The sequence below is a fragment of the Saccoglossus kowalevskii genome, chromosome 8 (assembly GCF_978046115.1).
Source record: "Saccoglossus kowalevskii chromosome 8, keSacKowa6.1, whole genome shotgun sequence".
Lineage (NCBI taxonomy): Eukaryota > Metazoa > Hemichordata > Enteropneusta > Harrimaniidae > Saccoglossus > Saccoglossus kowalevskii.
The window spans coordinates 10333630-10348273 of record NC_140648.1 but is presented as its reverse complement, the minus strand read 5'-3'; the positions used below and the strand labels follow the sequence as shown (position 1 = coordinate 10348273).

At 35.0% G+C, this 14644-nt stretch overlaps 1 protein-coding gene across 2 annotated transcripts; it reads right to left on the bottom strand.

Annotated features, from left to right (window-relative positions):
• Positions 1-1583: 1583 nt before the first annotated feature.
• Positions 1584-13663, bottom strand: LOC100375647 (cytochrome P450 4F6-like). 2 transcript variants are annotated; one of them, XM_002741814.3, is made up of 11 exons: positions 13565-13663; positions 12465-12653; positions 12033-12180; positions 10611-10789; positions 9576-9703; positions 9346-9408; positions 9116-9239; positions 7548-7813; positions 6029-6224; positions 2117-2199; positions 1584-1869 (listed from the first exon to the last, which is right to left on the bottom strand). In XM_002741814.3, exons 1-11 carry the CDS (start codon positions 13580-13582, stop codon positions 1701-1703), a joined length of 1563 nt encoding a protein of 520 aa, XP_002741860.2. In that variant the 5' UTR covers positions 13583-13663; the 3' UTR covers positions 1584-1700. The 2 variants fall into 2 exon arrangements, with proteins under 2 accessions (XP_002741860.2, XP_085359016.1); XM_085502890.1 differs by lacking the exon at positions 13565-13663 and having other exon boundaries at positions 12461-12595.
• Positions 13664-14644: the final 981 nt, after the last annotated feature.

Below are 14644 nucleotides of genomic sequence, written 5' to 3'. Positions count from 1 at the left end.
TCGTCATTTTCGTTGTGAACATCAAAATATGGGGTTGTTGAGATGGAGTGTAAATTACTCTAAAAGTGATTATTGTCTGTAATTATAAAGTTGTGAGATATAGCTATGATGTTATGCTCACTGTTATCATCAGTGTTGATGGCTGTCCCTTAAAAGTTTCTTGTGGCTACAATAACTCGGAAATCTTATCAATTAATCAATCGGTACAGACCATTTTTAGTGTGGGTAGCTACATATATATATATATATATTTGAATATATAATTGTGTGCAATTGGATGCCGATAATATTAGCTTGTGTCGAGATCATAGCACTTTTTTCATGAACGTTAAAATATATTCCAGAATACCCATTTCATATTGTTAAAAATGAGACATGAAGAAGTAATAGTCTTTTAAATGTTGAATATTGTCCCAGTACTTCAAAGTACCGCATAAATACTGTAGTTATTATTGAAAGTATTTCAACTCGTTCCAATCTGTAATGCTGCGAGGCACTTAACAACACAATGTATTTGTATGAGCGATGGTAAACACGCACACTTCAATAAGGTATACTAATATTTTCGAATACTGTTTTTCAAATATTGAAATTCAACTCGTGTCCTTTCTCAGTTTGTAAACTTTGCTACACAAACCATAACAACAAACTAAAAAAAAACATTATCCAAGAAGGTTTGGGTATTCAATACATAGGGCAAATCATTAATTTACTCCTTGATAAGAATGTTTGCATATTTCATTACCGGCTTGCGTTTAGCAAATTTTGGGTTACCTTTTTTGTAAATATAATTATTACTACCAGTAAGCTCAAGTTCTTTAATAATGCACTCATAATAATATGACTTGCACACAAACACTATATTATTGGAATCATATCAACCACTGAGATCAGAGATGCTATTAAGTGCATCAAGATCTACAAATACTTTGGCCGTATGTTAATACATGTTTCAATTTGTTGGATTAGACAAAACTCTTTACTTTGTTCAGCTCATTGTCTGTATATTCTATCGAGTCCGTTACGACTTCAGCTAATATATTTAAGTTCTCTGAACATGTGTCCACATGATACAATCTTTTGAACAGTATCACATGGAATACTATTCAGATAACCAGGAATAACATGACCACAGGGGTATATTTCAATAAAGCGGTAGAGCAGCCAACAACAGTTGAATTATGCAAGAAAACTGTCCACATTAAAGTTCTGTAAATCTCGTTTATAACTGAAAACAAAATATTGCCGACATTGATAGCACCAATTCATTGATCGAATTGTCTTGAAATGTAAGTATAAATAATACTAACCGGTATGTTTTGTTTTAGGTCCATTTCTGACAATTCAATGTTATATAACAAGTCATATCTCGATACGCAGACAATGTGGGGGTTACTAATATGCAAAACAGCTGACTGTTCACTAATCTGTAGGATTACTATGATAGGCTTAATGCCAAGCGACATGAACAAAAACTTTAGTGTTATGTCAATAACGAACAATTACAGATGAACTGGGACATTGTTTTGATGATATGAATAACACATTCTGCACAATAAATGGTGCAGATGCACTGCCATGTCTACTTATTATACTCAATTATTTAATATTGCTATTCAGTACATTATACAAAACGATGTCTACAAATTAAATTCCTTATAAAATCACAATCTTCAGACAACACTGTGCGTCATTGGATGCTAACGTCTGGCTTTGATCTTCAACTTGATTCCATTGGTTGCCTTTAACACTAAATATAAAGCTGGACTAACAGTGTGCGTGGGATCAACCTCAAGGGTGTATTTACGCAGGATTCTTGCCAGTACCACCTTCTCCTCATTCAAAGCAAAATTCTGACCAATACAATTTCTATAGAAAAATTATAACAGAATGATCAGAGCCGATCGAATGAATGAAATCGACAGTTAGATTTCTGAATAAATAAATATGTATATCAACCAACAATTGATAAACATGAATAAATATCACATTAAATGAATTCGAAAATAGAAATAGTAGAAGTAGCATCTGTATTTAACGGCATATACATGACATTTAATTCATTACACGTAATGTTTACACGCCTTTGAAAAAAAGCACTACAATGAGTGTATACCTAGGTCCCGCAGCGAAAGGTAGATATGCATATGGGTCCATGGTAGCCACTCGGTCTGGGTCAAATCTCTCTGGTTTATATTCCTGTAAAATAAAACGTTATACTTTGATTTCAGAACCTTTGCAACGGGCAGATTTTAAAGCATGGAACAATGCTGGAAAGTTATCTCTACGATAAATCACATGTAAATATCAACAACAAAAAATGATGCATATCAAAATTATGCAGATATTCGAAATATTGGTTTAATAACCCTTCAGATGATAAGACTACCCGACTTGGTCAATCGATTAGCCAATTGCAAGACTCAGATTTATCGCCATAAACTGCTAGCAGAAATAGTGTACCTCTCCTATGCTATTATAATGAATTAAACATACTATAGAGGCGATGTAGTGAATTGAAAAACAATGAGTTAATTACCCCCAACTTCAGTAAATTCAAACTGTTGTCAATTCTGGTTTGCTATGTTTCTTTCTATGTCAGAAAAAAATAATTCTATCAGTTGTTCGATATTCAGGTTATATTATAATCATGTCCCCGGGGTAATTTCTAGAATGCTATTTGAAGACCTAAGTGGACGAACGTACAACTTTAGACCACTCAAACAAAACACGTCGGTTCGTAGGTTTTTCTAATAAGTCAAACTTAAAAACAGGAGCAGAATATTTTGTAAAAACGGATGGACACAGTCTGTAATACAACAATAACGATTAAACAAAAGCGAACTTCATATTTGGGACTCGGTCTTAATTATAAATGGACGTTAGCTTCACGTCATTTCCTGTAATGACAACACCCGAAAAAATGTTGTTTTTTTTGGTGGAGCATATCACCAATCAGCCCACCGGCTTGTAAATGTATCAGACTGGTTTCTATACATTCAATCACAAGCCCAAAACTTGTTTATTCTAGTATCAAACTGAACAAAGCAGTGTTTGAAATACAAGCATGTCATTCCCTGCAAGTAGTGGGAGTAAATAGTTCTTTTGACTATAGTATATGCAATTATTTAACTGTAAATGTCATTACATTCAAGTTAAAATCATTAAAAGAAAATCTGATTGTAAAATATAGCTAAAGGCAGAAATGGTCGGCTTGCAGTGAATCAATAAATTGATTGCAATAAATAACTCAGTGGCTGCTGACAAAATAAATATTTTTTTTGTATTCAAATTATTCGTGAATGCGTGGCTGGGACACATTCCTGGAACTTAGATATGCGCATTTAAACGAAGTTTATTCAACTTATGTGTACAGTATCATGTAAATGCTGTTCTGCTATAGTAGGCACTCAATTATGGTATGAACTGCTATAGTAGGCACTCAATTATGGTAGGAACTGCTATAGTAGGCACTGCAATTATGGTAGGAACTGCTATAGTAGGCACTGCAATTATGGTAGGAACTGCTATAGTAGGCACTCAATTATGGTAGGAACTGCTATAGTAGGCACTCAATTATGGTAGGAACTGCTATTATAGTAGGCACTGCAATTATGGTAGGCACTGCAATAAGACAAAAAAAACTTGCCCTATACTAATGCAAGAGAAATTTAATTTAATCGTTTTTTTATGTTGTTTTCTTGGCTGATCAATTTTGTTCAAGAAATTAAGAAATGTTCTGCCTTGTTATTCCCATGACAAAGAAAATCTTCGACTAAAACTTTCGAACATTTCTACTTTGATTGAGTTACTACTTTCTTTTTGAGTCGAGACCAGTGCTTCCTCTCGGTCGATACTATGCATTACATACAATATCCAAATGACAAATGTTTCAACACTTAAGCACTCAATTTGTTATGTTTATAAATCATCACTCTACTAAGTATGATAGCTCATTTTCTGTTCAAGTCCCCCAAGTGTAACAACAAGTTTATAACGCCAGTCAGTCCAATGTAATTATTTTCAGACATTTAAATGAAGCAGATACACATTTTAACCAGCTTTAAAAATAAAAAAAGTTGATCCAATTTGGTCCATTCAAGATTGAATGTCACTTATATGGATTGCATTTATTTTTTATGTATTCCATGTCAATATTTTGTCTTGGATTCTGTGTGAATTGCAAGACAGAAGGTAAATTGTGCGTCTCTATAACATGCATACCCCGATTTTGATTTAAAAACACATCTGTTAAACTTCTGTTTACCAAGAACATAATGTCTTATTTATTAGTCTTTCCATTGAAATGTTTTTACACAGTGCACTTTGAAACATTCACATTTAATAAATCGTTCATAATTAACAGAGCCGCTAATTTGCAGCTCTATTGTTTCTGTTCCAATGAAGACAGTAGAACCATACGAAGACATTTACTTAGGATGGACCTGAATAATGACCCCTGAAAATTTCATTGAAAACAAATGAAGTTAAATAGTTTTAAAGTTGAAATTTTTAGTAAAAGATGAAACTGAGACAATCGCCATTTTGTAAAAAAGTTATAAAAAAAATCATTCGTTTCATAAGTGTGAAAGAAACTCATAGAAATACAACATACACCGACATTTGCTGATGTTAAATCGTCAGGTAAAAAAAATCAACCTTGCATGAAAACTTGTCATGGCGTCGTGTTACCAAACCCATTGAAAGGGGGGGGGGGGCACAATGGATTACGTATAACCGATGAGATATTCATACAGTTATATAAACATAGCGATCGATTTTGGGTGGGTTGAGTCTAAATTTACCTTTCCTCAAACCTTTAAAAAAGCTTTGTATGACGCAGTTTCCGCGATCTCCGGTTAAATGAACCATGCGAAGTTAGAAGGGAAGTTATTGGAAGGGAAACTATAGTAAATCGAGGCAGGTTTCATTCAACTACAGACAAGACGGGTCGATGAAAATTAAACGAACCATGATCTCTGGAAATACCTCATTCATAGAGTGCCATAGCACCAAAGGTCACCGAGCACGGACGTACAACGTACTTTGCGACATCGCTACCGGTGCATGCTAGCTGACAAGGAGGTTTCCGATTAAGGTAACCAAGATGCCATCGCAGAGTGCGTGATTTTTCCGCGGTGTTTAAAAACAGCATCTCGTTGCCGATTTTTCTGTAATTTCCATGGTATTTTTTTATTTTTTATTATGCGAGCATTTTACGTTTGTGTACAATTTGTTATCGATGACAGCAACAGCAGTGGTGTCTGTCCATTGCATCACAATGCACGGCACGGTGATCGTTACAGCGAAACGAAAAATGTACTTTAGAGTACAAAATATGTGGAAACATTTTTTAGTTTCGCCCACAATGCAAACAATTAAATCGCGCTATCGGGCCTTCCTCCTTTATGAATTATAAATAACAAATCGAATTTTTTAACAGTATACCACTGGAAGCTGCCAGGCGAGAACTTGTTGACACATTGCAAGATAAGGGTGAAAAAGTTTACTAATCTTTTACAACTGTATGTTTTGTTTCATTCAGCTTGCATGCTGGGAGCGTCTACGTCTTGTGTTTGTTTGTAGTTTGCGAGGCTAGTCGATTGCGCCGACACGACAGGAAGTTACACACCGATGCTCCGTAACTGAGGCCAGAAACTCATTTGCATATAACATCAACAGTGACTTGTCAATCAAAGAGCTACGCAAACAAACTTTCGGGACTTTTAATCACATACGCGTGCCTGGGTTCCCTATATTTTAAAATTACTTTTTTGAGCATGATCCAACATAGACAAAGCTCCAACATTTGAACACAATCTAGCCAAGACAGTCTGAGTAAGAAAAAGCAACAAAAAGATATTTCACTCTTAGTGCTCACAAACCTGCATCTCTACCTTAAAATGGCGGGCTAACCCACTTTGAGTACTCAATTGAGTCAGATTATCGGACAATGTTAATTCTAGTGAGGTTAAATCGAAATAATATTGTTTAAGTGCAATTATTTAGTAATATTAAATAAGCTCACCATATGCTCTGGCCACACATCCGGGTTATGGTGCAACCCATAAATGTTGATTTCCACTCTTACTCCAGGTACAATTGTTTTGCCATCTACCTTGATTTCCTTATCGGCTGTACGTAACACTCCACATACTGGTGGATACATTCTGTTCGATTCCTTGATACACTGTGTCAAGTAGGTCAACTTGGCAAGATCGTCCCTGTCAACAAATCAATAATACCTGGTGTTACACATAATGTGTTTCATTGATCGATACACAACTCCTTGATCACTATAAAAATAATTGATGTTTTTATCAATCAGAACCACATCTCTACCACAGTCTACTTGCTACTCTTGTCTCAAAAACAACCTATCATGCATTATATGCAAAACTGTTTTATTTATAATTGAAATGACCCGACATTCAATGAGTTCGTCCTGTATATAGGGAAACCTCTACTGACAATTTCATGAGAATGCATTCGTCTCTACTTTAGTTACCTTCCCTGCAGATATACAAATAACAAAAAAATGCAGATTGCGAACATATAATCACACAAGATACGAGCTGACGAACCCTGTCAAGTGTTTCGCCGCTATATGCAGACAAGTACCTTGTATCGTAACACTAACCAACCGTCATATGTACATGATGGCAAACTGAGACAACATTTGAAGCTCAAGTTTAAAGATAATTCCGCTCTTTTTTCTCTTGTATATTACCGTAATATTGGTGGAAAACTACTGCCATAGTCACATGATTTGTGGTTATGGATGGGAAGCGAGGGGTTGTTTGCATATGTAGAAAGTTTTTGTTCGTTATTGTTTATACGTGATTCACTAAAATTAACGGTTCAGACCAATACAATCTCTATGTGATACAAGATTGTAATGCCCTCACCCTTTATGTCATTGACATGATCATAATAATAATAATAATTGTTAAACCCCACGGATCATTATATGTGAACACAATAAGTCTCTATTTGCTGCCAGAGTTAAACTGCATTCTGGCATGACCACTTTAAAACAATATAAGCAGCATATGTATGGATATTATAAATATGAATAAATATAAACAAGTTAATATAATATAATAATAACGGCGTAGAAGACATAATTATCAAAGTTATTCAGATATATGTAAATATATCAGAAGAAAACACAATATTTCTTACTTCATAATCATGCATGTAACCAATGCCTCGGAGAATTTATCAAATCAGCGTTTGGAAAATATTGGTTAAAAATTACGCAATTGTTTCAACCGCAAGGTAACGACAATGACTAAAATAACATGTATACGATAGCAAATATATTGATATACTCGGACAAATATACCACGTGTTAATTTTATTTTTCCTAATGTTTAGTGATTTTGCATGTGCACATTTCCCGGTAAAATCTTGCAAAGGTTGTTGTTATTAGATCCTTACTTTGGTGCCAACAAGTCACATTTCATGCTGAACCAGCTTCGAAGAGTCCAAACAAATAAACATATTACGCTAACCATGAACGCAAAATACAGTACATTACTTACCAACGTATTTCGTCCGTGTTCCTGTCTTGCAGTAAGTCATCAATTTCTTGTTGACACTTGTATTGGAACTCAGGATGTGAGGCCAAGGCGTAGAGAACCCAGGACAAACTACTAGCTGTGGTATCATGACCTTCAAATAAAAACGTGTCTGCCTCTGATCTAATCTCCAAGTCTGTTAACCCCTCACCATCACTGTCACGTGCAGTTAATAAAATGTCCAAGAAATCTAAATAAGTTTTCTCTGTCCGTTCTACGGTTCTGTCTTCCTGTTGCGGGATGCCAAGAAAGGAGTGAGATAATAAGAGAAAATGGTAGACCGTAATAGACAGACCTAGAACTGAATATAACATATCAGATTGCAACCATTACACCACGATGTGCGGCAAAGGAAAAATACACTACTATTCTACGTGAATTTGTGAAAGTACGTATTAATATGTGAATACTGTGTTCAATAAAACAGTTTGAGAGTGTGGCACTTTTTATATATGTCGCATACGACTTATTTACCACTTCAGTGTCACTGAGAATGTTTTAGAACCGTACTGTGTCTGGGTGGAATATTCTAGATTTATTTTAGAAACTGGTTGAATAGGTAATAGAACACTGTAGGAGGCAATAGAAGGTAATGGAACATTCTAGAAATTTGTAGTAAGTGCCAGACTCATTATGTATGCTGATGTAATGGTCTATTTATAGACAGTGTGGGTATATATAGGGGAGTTGTTCAGTACTGAGTTCAGATCGGAGATCTCGTTGAATTGTGTTGGAGTTTAAGTATCTAGTTATTGGAGTAGTGGAGTTTTACCGCGTTATTATTATTATTATTATTATTATTATTATGAAAGTAAATTAAAAATAAATGTCAAGTATCTGATCTTTTTCCACAATTGATATCGTTTATAGCAGAGTATTGATGTTCTATTGATGTTACCTGTATATGCTTATATATTATCAGACATTCGATTTTTTTGGAAATGCTAGAATTGTTGGTTTTCAAGTCTCGGGTACTGGAAACAAAATAAATCATGTTTGTAATATCAATAACTGTATTAAGCTTGGTTGGTGTAGCGATCTTCTGTCAGTGGCAGTGGTTGCTTAATACACATAATTGATTTGCTTACGAATTTAATGAGGCGGCATTCATTTTTAATTTTTTAACATTTCTGTGCACCTCATGTTTAATTGTCTCAAATTACAGTATTTATGTATTATATTAAAAATGCTTTCTTTATTTTTTAGTAAACGCTTTTTTTAAATGCTTTGATAATGATGATGAACAATTATATTACGACGTTTGTGATGGAGTCAAAAATATTTAATAAATAGATCTTCATAAATTATTATATATTAATCTGAAATATGTATCGAAATTTTTGATCTGAAAAATACACAAAATATTATATATGATTTACAAATAAATATAACATAACTCCATGAGAATAGAAGAGGTTACTGAAAACGTTGATTGTTTATAGATGCATTGTGGGTAAGGGTGGGTTGGTGGGTGGTTGGTTGGGTGATGGGATGTGTATTTTTGATTTATCAGTCTGCTGTTATTTACTTACCAATTCTTGCCGACGACGTTTGATAATATCGTCAGATGTCCCATGCACGAAATCGCACGATTTCTTGAATCGTTTACCCGCGCTCGTCAGGTAGAATATAATATCATTGTACCACAGAGGGGTTCTACGAGTAAATAAAATAACATTTATATTGTATATTCATATTTATAATCATATTGTATTTATATAGTCATTTTGTATTAGCTTCTAGCTTTTAAATTTACACTTACATAATACGTTCTTGGGCAATGTCTGCTAATTCACGCACAGCTGCTACGTATGGGTTGTTATCTCTGTAAACACAAACACAAACATAATAATTATTCCGGAACTGTAGAAAACGAATAGAGTCGCTTATTTGATAAATATACATGCAATACATCGGTTATGTTACTAATAATAACAAAAAGAGTGAAAATAGACTGTCGTCATTTTCATACGGTATACTGTGAATACCTACCCTCCAATCTGACAGTTATTGTCCTTCCACGTGAACGCACATCGTAATAGTATATCCAGTGTAAGAAGACTGATATTTTGAATCACTTCGAAACTCTCACCGGTCTGACTGTATTTTTCCATTTTATTCTGTAACATACAACTAGTGATCTTTGCTATATTCACAGAACGGTCATCAGATTGTGTAACCGATTGTTTATTCTAAACATTATATGGTATGACTCGATATTGCTGCTTTTTATTGCGCCACGGGCCACAGTATTCGTCACTCTCACCATAGATTTTGTCATATTATTACCGTGTTCAAACCCTTCATATACATTTAGAAAAGGCATACGTTAGAAAAAGTTCCGTATTGTGCTTACTAATTATTGTTCCTGGTCTATAATAATAATATATTCCTTCAAACACAATACAACAAATTCGTATACTTTTTATATCCATTCAACTGAGATATTGTATTTGACGTTTTGTTTCCACATGCTCAGGCAAGTGTAACACAGTAAATAACATTTAGTATGATGAATTCAGTAACTATTGAAAACACACAGGATAAAAGTCGCATAACTGACTTGATCCACACTATGATGAATCTGACGCATTTTGTCAAAATCAATAACAATATTAGACTCTGCCATCAATGGATTTAATTAGAATATATTATGAAAATGAAATGTTTCAAATTAAAACAAGTAGACGGATACGTGTACGTGTGTTACACATATATGCAACGACGGAAAGCGGGAATATATATCATAAATTTTTTTTTAACAAATCTCAAGGACAAATTATTTTCTCTTCAGTTGGAAAATCACTTGTCTCCTGCCGATGTAATTTGCAGCACGTGCAGCAACAACCTGCAATATCCAATAGTTCTGACTGACATATGCAGTACATATCTCCCCTATTAGGTCATCCTTATATAGAATCCCCTTAAATATCTTTCAGAAGCAATACAAACGAGCTTGATTAACACAAACACATGTAAAACTACGGTCACCAAAATTCAATATCCGGTTATGCAAATTATTCTTACCAGTAGTATATCAACCGATTGGTTGTAAATCTTAGCGTATGGTTTCAAAATCTCGAAATGAAACGCCGGTGTCAGTAATTTGCGGCTACGGAACCATCTCTGCCCGTTGCTAACCAACAGCCCCGAGCCTAGCCAGGGCCCAAGTACGCCGTATCCAGCAGAGTTCCCGGGCTTTGTTTCTGTAATCAAAGCAATGTACGAGTCATAATGTTGCTGACAATTTACAAGCAAATACATTATACCTGTGCAACGTTCCCATTTTTCACAATAGTGTCTCGAAAAATCGACATCGTAATATGCCAATTAGCAACTGTAGTGTCAACGACGTCATTATAGTAATGCTCTTGTTTGAATAATATTTCATCTTAAGTTAGTGAAATAGGTGGTGGCTAAATTAACTAAATAACATGCAGGAAGAAGAAGAGACAATAAACACAATTGTCACCATCTTTTTCCAAAATACCGCCGGAAATATATAAAAAGGAAATGTCTATTCGATTAACAATAATTACAAATACATTCCACAAACATCGATTTACTGTGTATTTATTACAAATAAAATATATATTTCTGAAATAACAGCAAAATAATTCTCCACAAAAGTTTAGGTTAACAAACTTAGAAACACGTCTAATTACGGATGAATAGTGGTAAATTTCAATGACAGGGAGAACCATCCTGTATTTTGTACAATCTATTAAGAGACTTTCACCTGTAAACCCGTTAATTTGAGAAGGAATAAATAGGTAAAAAATCGCATTTTTTTCTTATTCATGTATCTTGTTTTAATAAACACTAGTATGTCTTACATATGTTGCAACACTGTTTTCAGACTCTGCAGTTTTGCAGATAAATTGGTCTCCCGATGGGCGAAATAACCCTACCAGCGATAAAAAAACATCTTCTGCTACAATACAAACCGATGCGTTTGTTTAATGTAGCATACTCAATAACGAGTGGAAACGTAATTTGCACAATGATAATGCTTGTATCGCTGACGCTTGTCAGAGTGAGGAAGTGAAAACCTGAGGTATATGCTCAATCGAGCAATGTATTCATTATGTATATGACAAAATTAATTTTTGTATTTCATTTGTTTTGTTAAACAGTTTTGTTAACAATTCACACCAGTAACATTGGTGTTCAACTTACTTCAATGAGTTCTATTAATAAAGTGTGTGCATGAAATTAAACAACATATACAAAATATTATCATATTATATTGTTATATTTATTAAACATCTAGTCTCATCCGTTGAGACCATTAATTCCACTATTATGTAATAAATATCTGGTACACTTCAAAAAGAAATTCTTTTCGTTTCGTTTCACGTTAAAATGTAAATGTATTACTCTCAACACCTTTCGTCAGAGTAGTAACCCGTGTAAATAATAAATGAACAACAATTACATTCCACTTACCGATGTTTTTACAAACTGCTCTCAGTAATGTTGGACTGTTGCATATGATGGATGGGTAAATGGGGCCGTACCAAAACTGATAACCATTGGTCCATTTCTCCGACATCTGGCGCCGCCAAATTAAAGTATCTTCTTTGTTTTTAGGACACTGTGTAGTATAAATACAATATTGCGTACACAGTTCAAATTGAGATGTGCGAGTGTGTACAGAGAGTGTTATCTTATCTTTGCCTTGCGAAATGCACGTACGCTTAATTTGTCCCATGTCGTGGGCAGATGGAAATGTTGATAACTACTAACTAAATGAGTTCCACTGATTCAATTATACGCAGTACTGTGTTCATGAAACTCCCTGTTCGCAGTAATTATACTTTGATGTAAACAGATTATGTGCTTGTAGAAAATTCATATTGTTATTAACTGTGTACCTACGTAACGCAGACTACCGGTGAGCAGTTCGGTTTGTAACCCTGGCCATTGCTGTACGCATCTGGTCTTCTTACGAATATCACCGATGAACGTTACCAGTGCAATCACATATTTAACAACCGCTGTGATAACTACTATGTACACCACACCATTAAATAAACTAACACCGGGCAGAGTAAGCATTCTGTAACTCTAAACAAATGCAATACGACGTATTTAAAACGGAATCGAGGTACAGCCAGTGTACTGCAAAGTTGTCAACATGTCCTTGATGGACCTACCAAATGTGTTTCAATGACGGACTTTGAACCACAGCGTGATTGCGCTTACCTGCAATAAACCATTAATAGTACTTATGTTATATATGTGCCGATAAATGGAGACTTAAGCAAAATGTCAGCAAATTGTTCTAGAATTTCAGCATTGAATTTTGGCAAGTAGTATTTTTTTGCTTGCATTTCGTCTGTCTGAAGGTACTGGAAGCACAAATGTATCATTTGTATACAAAGTACCGCCCGCTGATGGCGCTCTCCATATTCTGCCACGTTATAAGCGCGTTTTAATTTTTCGACGGTTTTGCTGTGTTTATGAATTTAAGAATATATACAGCATTTAGTGTTTTATCTTACAGAACGGCTACTGGTTTAACACTGGAAAATAAGGCAGGCCTTAGGCTTATCTGAATTTCAGATTTGACTAAATTTTGTGTTTGATCACAAACTCAATGTGAAGAACGCAGTTCTAACTGCTTATACCATAATAATATTGGTTTTGCGCCGAAAAGTAGGGTAAACAAAATAGAGTTCATTTCAATCACCCCAAGATCAAACACAAACAAATTCTCGTTAAAGGTATGACAATTTGTTGCGAAAATGTGTCGCTGCTGTTGTAAAAAAAACATAGCACTGCTGATGTTAAAAATAGTGACCGACTGTGTATTGATCACGTGACAATGTTTTGCCCATACCCGCAACAATGCAACGTCTATGGCACCAAATCAACTATACTCCCTCACAGTAATAACAAATAGCTACACTGTTACACTGTGAAGCAAGTAACGATGGCTCGGCATAATATACTATACGTACACTAATTCTACTAACCTCAGTTCCCGAGTACATAAAAACATAGTAAAATATACAAATTCGTGTAGTCTCGATCTCACGCTGAATAGACTACTCTTAGACATGCCATCGTGACAAATCTCACTGAAGTCTCATCGAAATCACGTCAGTACCAGAGAGTTGAGCGAGAGTTAGCTTAAAATAAATTTAGAACTGTGTTCGTTACATGGCTCCTCTGGATTGTAATAAACAATACAAACTCTAATATACCTTCTACTAAACACTGGCTAATATATTCAAATGCTAAACTATCGAATTCAATATACAAAGATTACAACTCTGGTAATCTAAACAGGTTATAAATCTTAAAGTTCAGTCATAGATTAAAGTGATCGTTTATAGTTCAGTTTAGTACAGTTATTGGCTCTCTCAACGGGGGTTGTGTTCTGATCTATACAACTTGATGAGATTTGTTACCGGTCGATCATCTGGGGGTATTCTCCTCGATGACAAGAACTACATGTATTTCTCCTGTAACCAGATTATTTCATCTTGCCATTTTTGTCCCAACTGTAAGGTAGGTAAATATTCCAACCGGCATCTACGCCAAAATTCATTGGCAAGATACTGAACTCTCTTTCTACAATATAAATCCTGACATACACAAGAACCTGGCAGAGTAAGTAACTGGCTTGGTGTAAGAGGTTCACCAGTATCTGTAGAAGACATATCTGCATAGGTCAGAGGTCTGTTATTCACAATGGCCTCAGCCTCTGTCAAGAAGGTGATGAGAAGTTCATCATCTAATTGCTGAATATGCTTTTCAAAGATTCCCGACAAGGCTGTTCTCACTGACTTTATAAGATGTACCCAGACGCCATCCATATGACTTGCAAGAAGTACATTAAATTGAATTTCTATCCAATCGATGCCATCCTTGAGGAGCAGACTCAAGTTCACCTTTAGCTCCTACAATGTTGGTACCTCTATCACATCTAAGACTTCTGACTGGTCCCCTACGGCATACAAATCTGCGGTATGCATTCAGGAAGGAATCAGTGCCCTATCTTTTTGGTTCACTTCATCTTACTCGCGTATAGAAAGAATCTAAATAGTTAA